The sequence below is a fragment of the Rhinatrema bivittatum genome, chromosome 2 (assembly GCF_901001135.1).
Source record: "Rhinatrema bivittatum chromosome 2, aRhiBiv1.1, whole genome shotgun sequence".
Taxonomy (NCBI): domain Eukaryota; kingdom Metazoa; phylum Chordata; class Amphibia; order Gymnophiona; family Rhinatrematidae; genus Rhinatrema; species Rhinatrema bivittatum.
Window position 1 is genome coordinate 331,386,430 of NC_042616.1, and position 10,280 is coordinate 331,396,709.

Below are 10,280 nucleotides of genomic sequence, written 5' to 3' on the forward strand. Positions count from 1 at the left end.
GTACTAGGAGGTATTTAGGAAGGTCAGATGGCATGCCAATAAATATCTTTATATATATGAGAACATAAGAAATGCCATACTGGGTCAGACCAAGGGTCCATCAAGCCCAGTATCTTGTTTCCAACAGTCACATGTACCTGGCAAGTACCCAAACGTTAGATAGATCACTGTCATAGCAGTTTATGGATTTAAGCTCTAGGAACTTACCCAAACCGTTTTTAAACCCAGTAAACTAACTGCTGAAATCACATCCCCTGGCAATGAATTCCAGAATTTAACTATACGCTGAGTGAAAAAGAATTGTCTTCGATTTATTTTAAATTAGCTACTTGCTAACTTCATGGAGTGCCCCCTGGTCCTTCTATTATCTGAGAGAGAAAACAACAGATTTACATTAACTTGTTTAGTCCTTTCATGATTTTGTAGATTTCTATCATATCCCCCCCCCCCCCCCCCTCAGTCATCCCTTCTCCAAACTAAACAGCCCTAACTTCTTTAGCCTTTCCTCAAAGGGCAGCATTTCCATGCCCCATATCATTTTGGTCACCCTTCTCTGCACTTTCTCCATTGCAGCTAAATCCTTTTTGAGTTGCAGTGACCAGAATTGCACATAGTATTCAAGGGGGCCGATGCAAAAAAAAAGTGCGGAAAGCAGGCACTGAAAAGTCAGCGCCCGTTTTAATGCGTGCATGGCGCGTTTACCAGCATCCGTTTTCATTACTGGCAGACGGCTGGTTATGAAAACCGATGCCGAGTTTACCGGCGTTGGTCTTCATAACTCGGTCTGCCAAGGTTTTGTTTTTTTTTTTAACTTAAGAAGTACAGAAAAGCAGTTTTTTCTGCTTTTCTGTACTTCTTTTACATGCGCTCAGCTATTAACGCTTGCTCCAGGCAGGCGTTAATACCGGAGAGCTAAATGTGCATCTGAGACGCACACTTTTTTTTTTTAATGCGGAGTGGATGAGTAATAACCTCATTCACATGCATCTGCATGTAATGAGCGCTATCGCATTCACTCCGCGTTGGACGTGCAATAAATAGGCGCTAATCCACCTATTGCATTAGGGGGTGGATTAGCGCCTATTTAAACCGCGTCCTACTGCGGGTTATCTGAATTGCATTGGCCCCAAGGTGCGGTCTCACTATGGAGCAATACAGAGGCATTATGACATCCTCTGTTATTTTCCATTCCCTTCCCTCCCTGTTTGCTTTTTTTGATCGCCACAACACACAGGACCGACAATTTCAATGTATTTTCCACTATGACACCTAGATGGCTTTCTTGGGTGGTAAATCCTAAGATAGAACCTAACCTTCTATAACTACAGCAAGGATTATTTTTCCCCAACATGCATCACTTTGCATTTGCCCACATTAATCTTCATCTGCGCCATTTGGATGCCCAGTCTTCCAGTCTCACAAGGTCCTCCTATAATTCATCACAATCCACTTGAGATTTAACTACTCTGTATAATTCTGTGTTGTCCATAAATTTGATCACCTCTCATCATATTCCTTACCAGATCATTTATAAATATATTAAAAAGCACCAGCCCAAGTACAGATCCCTGAGTCACTCCACTGTTTACCTTCTTCCACTGTGAAAACAGACCACTTAATCCTACTCTCTGTTTCCTGTCTTTTAACCAACTTGCAATCCACAAAAGAACATCGCCTCCTATCCCATGATTTTTTAGTTTTCTTAGAAGTTCTCTCATGCAGGACTTAGTCAAATGCCTTCTGAAAATCCAAATGTACCACGTCTTCCAGTTTGCTTTGGCCACATTTATTCACCCCTTCAAAAAAAAAAAAAAAAAGTAGGAGATTTGTGAGGCAAGCTTTCCCTTGGGTAAATCCATATTGGCTGTGACCCATGAAACCATGTCTATCTAAATGTTTTGTGATTTTATTCTTTATAATAGTTTCCACTTAGATTTGTTTTTTACAATCTAAGAAGCTTCCCTTGCAACCTTGTGTAATTCCTATGGAATATTATCATACCTAAATTATTGTGTGGTTTGTATATTGCCTACTTTTTGTTCAGATACACGATGTAATCGTCAGAGGTATTTCTCAAAATCAAGCCCTGAACAGCCATGGCAATGGGATTCCAATGAATTAATAACTAGCAAGATTATTCATAAACGTTCAATGGAAGGAAAATGTTTCATTGCACATACGCATTTTCAGTTTAGAGATGATAAAACGGGTCTTGGGTTTAAAAAAAAGTCAAATACAACTATGGGTAGATGCTACAACCTCCGGAGTCCCGGTACAGGCAAGGGATCTGTACTAGATACCGACACATCTTAAAAGGAGGAAAGAGAGCCAAGGGGCCACAGACACAAAACGGGGAAAATCCCTCCATACGACTCATTCAGGCTTTGTGGTCTCAGTCATAGCCGCAAATCAAAGGCAGCGCTGTAAATAATCCGCATCCCCAGAGGAGCCTCAGCCACCGGGCGCCTTGACTGACACCAGCTCCCTCCCCTCCCCTCCCTCGCATGGCCCGAGGGCGGGGACAGGCAGAGAATAACCTCGGACCCGGGACTGCTCACCTGACAGCCCTTCTTGTGGTGAAACCCCACCACGACGATGTGGAACACGGTCCCGGGAATCCCTCCTCCTCCTCCACCGCCGCCCGCTGCCTCTGCGCTGCCCCCACTCTCCATGGCCGGAGCAGCGCCGTTAGCCGGCGCGCGGGACACACGCTTCCTGACGCGGCGATCTCGTGCACGCCTCCGTCCCTTGGTTTCCGGCTCCCCCTTGATTGCACGACAGAAAGTTGGCAAAGAAAAAAAAGGCAAGAGCGCGAGCCACTGCAGTCACTGGATACGAGATCGAAGAAGCGCGACAGCCAAAAGTCAACGAGTGACGCATGCAATCCCGCCCCTCCCCCTCCCTCCATACAGACACGTCACATCACCACCCCGCCTCCAATAAACGTCACCGTCACCTCCCAGTCCCTGTTAACGTCATCGTCGCTGCTCTTTCCATTGAGGTTCCATCAGCAGCCTACTCTCACAACTTGGTAATAGATGCCAAGATGCCTCCCATTCAGAAACTATAGCCTCAAATCGGTATAGAGTATAGTTCTGTTTCTACTATTATTACTTGGTAGGGTTGCCGACTTTGTTGGGGGAAGCCACCTGCTCAGAACTACTAAATTACCCAGATATTGGAGAGATTTTTTTTGGCCGTCTTAGTTTTAAATTGACATTCCAAAGCATGGTGCTATTTGTAGTCCCGGATTCCATCGAATTCATTGCTGCACAGCCCATAACAGGGATGTGCATTTGTTGGACCATTTATTTCATTCGTTCCACCCATACATGTGTACCTAGTGGATTTATGGTACACGCATATAAGCGAAATGAATAAAATGAATGGCCCAACAAATGCACATCCCCATCCCTATGCACCAGGATAGGGTTGTCAAAAATCCAGGACTGGTCTAAAATCTCCCTCCTGGAACTGGGTAAGTTGACAGCTTATCTGGTAGCTTTTGATTTCTAGTCACCCTGAGATTATTGTGGATTTCGGGGGGTGGGGGGAGGAAGACTTTATGTGCACACATAGCAGCAGCATGGGAGGAGGACATGCAAGTGTGCATGCACCAGCAGCAGCAGGCATACAAACTTTATCACATACACAAATTAACACACTTGCATGTTCACTCTCATAATGTCTTTCACACCTACATTCTCATTCTTACAACACATACCGGTACTCACTTTCATGCCTCTCATTCATCCCCAGACTCTCACACACATGCTCACTCATTCAGTTCTCCTGATCTTCCAGCCACACACACATACACACACCTCAGTAATAGCAAACCAAACACCCTCTACTGCTAAAAACTTTTGTGCAGTAATAAACAAACAAAAAAAAAAAAGACATCTAGAACCTTGCCATACCATACCATATCAGCTCTAAAATCTCAGGACTCAAACAGCAGCAATCTTATCTATGAAAAGAGAAATGCAAATATTATACCAGGCTTAGAACACTAATACACCACTTAATGAAGAAACAGACCAAGCTGGAGGGCTACAAATCCCTACAGAGAACTACATGCTAGCAGTAATATTGCACCTCATTTACACATGCAGAACACAGACAAACCCGTACCTAATACAGAATAAGGGTCTACAAATTAGAAACAGAAACATGCAGACAAAAATAAAATGGAAAGCCCAAGAAACCAGACTGGGGACAGTGGAATACTGAAGAAAGAACAAACTATAAATATATAATGTATATTCCCAAAGACAGAATATGCCAATCGCTTACAACAAAAAAAAAAAAATATATATATATATATATATATAATTTATTTATTTTTTTTACCTTTCTTGATGATATTTTTTTCAATTAGTCGGTTCCAGCCTTTTTTTTCACATTCCCCTTCTTCATCTTTTCTTAATTCCTTTTACAGGGTCTCTTTTTTTTCTTTCTATTTCTCATTTTTCTGTCTTCTTCTCTTCCTCCCTCAAACACCCACACAGGCTCTCACTCTCACATGTTGTTTCTCTCACACATGTACACACAGATACAAAAAGCTCTCATTCTCACATGTAGTCTCTCTCATGCACACAGGCTCTCTCACACATACACAAATAGGGTCTTACTCATACGCTGTCTCTCTCAAACACAAACACTTGCAGGCTATCACTCTCATATGCTCTGTATCACACACATACTAATATGCTGTTTCTCACATACACAGGCTCTCACTCTCACATGCTTTCTCTCACACAGGCTGTCACTCATATGCTGTCTTTCTCACTCTCACATACACTCAAACAGGCTTTCACTCTCACATGCTTTCTCACACACACACAGTCTCTCACTTTCACATGCTGTCTTCACACACACACAGGCACTTACTTGCATATGTCTCTCACACACATAGGTTCTCACTCTCATATGCTGTCTCTCATATGTTGTTGCTTGCTCTCTCTCACACACACAGGCTCTTGTACTCAAATCTCTTTCTCACTCACTCACACAGGCTCTCACTTTCATGTGCTCTCTCTCACATGCATAACAGGCTTTCACCTCACTCTCATGGCTCTCTCATTCACACACGCATGCACACAAACACACACAAGCATTTTCTCATACAGGGCCTCAGCCTCTCCCTCACCTCTGGGCCTCTTCTTCTCAGGCCACTGAGGAATGAGGTTTGTAGCAACTTGACTGCCGGGTCTGCTCTTCTCAGTTCGCCACAGAATGAGGTCCTTGACGGCTCTGCTGCCAGGCCTCCTCTTCTTGAGCTGCCGTGGGATAGGCTCCACAGCGGCCCTGATCTTCTTGGACTGCCGCAAGATGGAATCTGTGTTGGCCCTGCCATAGAGACAGATGCTGCCCCTCTTATCTGCACCGGCCAATGCTCCTCTTTCTTCCTGCCCACACAGCTCAGGCATTTTTTTCTTCAGGGGACACGCAGGCAGGAAGGAGGAGCACCCAGAGATTTTGAGTGTTGGCCCAGAGATCCGGCAATTCCTTCAGAATTCTGGAGCCTTCAGGCTAAATCTGGAGAGTTCCCAGGTATAGTTGGCAGCTCTGTCTATCCCCCACTTTTACACCCTCCTCTCAATCTCCAGGGATCTTTCCTTGTCGAAGCAATGGTCAGTCAAAGGCGTGATGGCTGTGATGGTGGCAGCAGAAGGATGTTGTAAAAGCACATAGACTAGGGTGCGAGTTAGTACATGCTCTCAGCTCACAGAACTCATGGTGGCCTTGCCCCCTACCTGTATTCCAAATGGTAGGCACTAGGCAGGGCCTAGGAGCAGAACATGCACGCTGACTAAGTTCCCTGGCACTTCACCTTTACAATGTACTGCTACAGCCAAGGTCATCAGGCCTCCAACTGGCCACTGCTCTAACAGAAAAGATCCACAGGGAGAGTCTGTGCTGGTTTGGAGGTTGGCAGTTGGCAGAAAACTGGCACTTCCATGGGATGGTTTAAAGATCCTGCCATCCACTGGTCTTCCTTAGTGAAAAGCAGCAAGGCAGACAACCTACTACTACTATTAATCATTTATATAGTGCTACAAGATGTACACAGTGCTGAACAGAGACACATAAGAGACAGTCCCTTCTCCATGAGGTGTCCAATATAGACGAGACAAGAGGTTTCAGTGATGTAGAGTCATTAGGAAGCAAAAAGAATAAATGCTGTTGACTTCACATGATCTTACAACTTTGTAATCTCCCAGAATTCGGCAAGTATCACTACATTCTCTGCCTTCTAAAAGTCTATATAAGAAAAATGCCTAGTATGGTGGGTGTGAATCTAAGTCAGACAAATCTACCTTTCTAAACTGGCTTATAATAGTTCTCTGCAATCTAAAACAAACCATTAGAGCAGGAGTTCCCAACCTTTTTTGGGAACGTGGACTCCTTGTCAAACTCCAAAAGTTTCATGGACCCCCACATGCTTTTAAAATCTAGCCCTTTGGTTTTCGTAATGGTTTTAGTCTTCTCAATACAAGTAGTTTATAATATCCCTCTTTCATTTTATTCGCAATGTGTGTTTTAAAGTTCAGTTCTTGATCAAGGAGTATCCCTAAGTCTCTGATTGAAGATGCCATTTTAATTTGATGATTTTCGTAGTTGAATAATAGATTATTAATATTTGGCGATGCTTTCCTTTCAAGCATGATTATTTCGGTCTTTGCAACGTTAATACAGAGTTTTAGTTGGTTCAGCAGTTGTTTAATTACATTAAGGTATAATGATGTTAATTGGAAGGCGGCCTCAATTGTATCAGAAATTGGGATTATGATCTGAATATTATCAGCATATAAAAAATACTTTAGCCAGAGTCCAGATAAAAGGTGACTCAGAGGGAGTAGATAGATATTGAATAAGGTTGCTGACAAGGCGGAACCTCGTGGTACGCCTGTCTCAAGATTAATGATATCGGAAGTAACATTGTTAAATTTGACCTGGTATACTCTGTTCTGTAGGAATGAAGCTAACCATTTTAGAAGTTTGTTGCAGATACCAATCTGGCTTAGTCTTTGTCTCATGATTTTATGGTCAACGGTGTCAAATGCTGCTGAAAGATCGATCATCAGCAGTAAGTATTTTTTTCCGGTGTCAAAACCTCTTAGTACATAATCATGTAGAGAAAGAAGAAGCGTTTCAGTACTTAAATTTTTTCGAAAGCCGAATTGTGTTGGGTAGAGAATTTCATTGTCTTCAAGATGTTGATTTAGTTGTTTTAGTACTACTTTTTCTATGATTTTTGCAAGTAGCGGGAGATTTGAGATTGGTCTGTAATTACTCAGGATTTTATTGTCCATGCCTTTTTTTTTCAAATGGATTTAATTATGGCACGCTTTAAATCTGTGGGTAGGACTCCGTCATTAAGTGATAAGTTTGTAATTGTCATAATAGTTGGTGCAATAGTTTGCTCCATCTGTTTTAAAGATGAGATTGGAATCATATCAAGAGGGTGTAAAGCTGGATTTAAATTCCGAATTAATTTAGAGATCTCATCTATTGAAGTTTCATTAAACTCATCCCATGAGAGTTGATCATATTTATTCATCTTTACTTCTTGTATGGGACTATTGTCTAAGCTAGCAGTTATCTGGTTAATTTTATTTTGGCGTCTTCCGCAGTTTGTTGGTCTAAACAGTAATGGGAAGTGAAAGTGTGGAGAGAGGCCCATGTTGTTGTGGTTCTGGCCGCGAGCACCGCGGCCAGGCCCTTACCTCCGGGTTCCCAGACCTGCTCCCGCTTCCTGAGGCCTGGTTTGCGGCCTGGTGGGCGGCGTCCCCGCTGGGGCTGTGCCGCTGCAAGCCCTCCCATGGATGTCCGGCTCCTAGGCGCGCGCTCGCGCCACTTGGGCGCTTTTCTAGGCCGTTTCCCGCCAGTGGTGACTCCGCCCAACTTCTGACGTCAGACACCGCAGCCTTGATAAGCCAGCCACGGCCATCCAGTCTTTGCCTTGCAACGGGTTAGCTTCCCGGTTTCCTGTTGCGCTGTGCCCCGGAGTGACCCGCTTCGCTTCATCACTCCGTTCCTGCTACAGTACCTGCGTGGTTCCTGCTTGCTTGCTCAAGACCTGCTGGTTCGTGTCTGCCTGCTTGCTACGGTACCTGCTGGTTCGTGTCTGCCTGCTACAGTACCTGAATCCTGCTACAGTTTCTGCCTGGTCGCAGTACCCGAGTCCTGCTACAGTACCTGCCTGATTCCAGTACCTGAACCCTGCTACAGCTCCTGCCTGGTCCTAGTACCCGGTGCCTGCTACAGTTCCTGCCTGGTTCCAGTACCCGAATCCTGCTACAGTTCCTGCCTGGTTCCAGTACCCGGATCCTGCCACAGTTCCTGCCTGTTTCCAATACCCGAGTCTCGCTACAGTTCCTGTCTGGTTCCAGAACCCGTACCCAGTTACAGTACTGCTACTGTCTTAGTCTGGTTCCAGTTACCCGTCCTGAGCCACAACCCGCCTAAGTCCCAGCGTCCGGGCCCCTACGGGCTCCTCCCGGGGGAGTACCAGATTCCAGGGTGAAGAGCATCTACGTCCTGCCTGAACATCTGTCTCCCAGCCTGCTATTCACTAGAGACTTTGACCATCTTTCACAGTCTCCAGCAGGTCGGCCCAAGGGTCCACTAAACAGAGACTCCCATAACACGTGGCAGCTTTACAAATGTCCAGTGGAGCCACGTGTCAAAGATGGGATAATGAAGTTGCCACTGTACAGGTTTGATGAGTTGTGGGCAGGGAAGATAGTTTGCACTGTTGTTTTCCATAACAGAATTGTATGCATTGGGTGATCCAGCTGGAAATCGTACATTTTGCTACTGGAAGACCCGGAGCATTGGGATTGAAGGAGACGAACAGTTGAGAAGATCTGGTTTCCGAGTTGGTTCATTGTTTATAATAAGCCAGTGCTCTCTTACAGTCCAAGGTGTGCAGTAGTTTCTCTCGTTCGTTCCGATGTGGCTTCGGACAGAACGTTGGAAGTTCAATAGATTGATTGAGATGGAATTGAGAAATGACCTTTGGTAGGAAAGTACCTTGCTATGATAAAATTGCAGGTATGGGCTATAATGCACCAACGCCTGTAATTCACTGACTCGTCGAGCTGATGTGATTGCTGTTAGAAATACTACCTTCCATGTAAGGTATTTGATATGTGCTGAGTCCATTGGCTCAAATGGTGGTAACATTTGTTGTTCTAGCATGAGATTGAGGATCCAGGGTACTGGCGGTTTAGAAACTGGCGGCCGGAGATGGTGGAGACCTCTAATGAATCTGGACACGGAAGGATGTAGTGAAATGGATTGACCTTCATACAGTCTGTGAAACGCCGCGATGGCACTAAGGTGAATTCTATCCGAGACCGTAGCAAATCCTGCGGCATATAAGGAGTACAGATAATCTAATAGCTGCTCCGGTGTACATGTGAGAGGGTCTATGCCTTTGGCACCGCACCAAGTCGCATATCTCTTCCATTTGAATTGATAACTGCGTCTGGTAGAAGGTTTCCTGGATTCCAACATTATGTCTTGGACAGTGATGGAGAATCCCTGCTCCGATAACAGGACCCGTTCAATCTCCAAGCTGTTAGATGTAGAGACGAGTGGCGCGGGTGAAGTAGTGTCCCTTGCTCCTGGGACAGCAGGTCTTCTCGCTGTGGTAGCTGTAGCGGTGTATCTATCGATAACTGCAGAAGGTGTGTGTACCACGGTTGACATGGCCACGCAGGTGCCACTAAGATTAGTTGGGCCCCGTCCTGCATGCACTTTTGTAGAGTACGAGTGATAAGTGGCATTGGTGGAAATGCATACATGAGAGGTTCTGTCCTGGGTAGAAGGAACGCATCCTGAGCGTCTCTGTATAGGCTGGGCCATACTGAACAAAAGCGATCCACTTTCCGGTTGACTTTGGTGGCGAAGAGGTCTATCGAGGGTGTTCCCCACCTGTGGAAGAGTGTTTCGGTCACCTCGTGATTGAGAGACCACTAGTGGGGGTGGAACACTTGACTCAGCCTGTCCACTTGAGTATTGGCGATGCCGGGAAGATAAGTGGCTTGTAACAGAATGGAGTGACTGTTGGCCCACTGGAAGATGGTGAGGGTTTCCTTGCACAGGATCCAGGAGCCCAACCCTCCTTGCTTGTTGATGTAGAACATGGCCACCTGGTTGTCTGTGTATACCATGACTCGGTGGCCCTGGAGGTGAGAAACAAAGGTCCGGAGGGCGTACTGTATCGCCCTTAGTTCTAGGAAGTTGATTTGGTAGGATCATTCGTG

General features: G+C 45.2%; 1 protein-coding gene across 1 annotated transcript in view; it reads right to left on the bottom strand.

The window, feature by feature from the left end:
* AVL9 (AVL9 cell migration associated) overlaps nt 1-2,863 on the bottom strand; it is a 207,990-nt gene extending 205,127 nt beyond the window's left edge. The window contains exon 1 of the mRNA XM_029589795.1: nt 2,559-2,863. Coding sequence (XP_029445655.1) covers nt 2,559-2,672 — 114 coding nt within the window. The 5' untranslated portion in view covers nt 2,673-2,863. The remainder of the gene's footprint in view (nt 1-2,558) is intronic.
* Nucleotides 2,864-10,280: the final 7,417 nt, after the last annotated feature.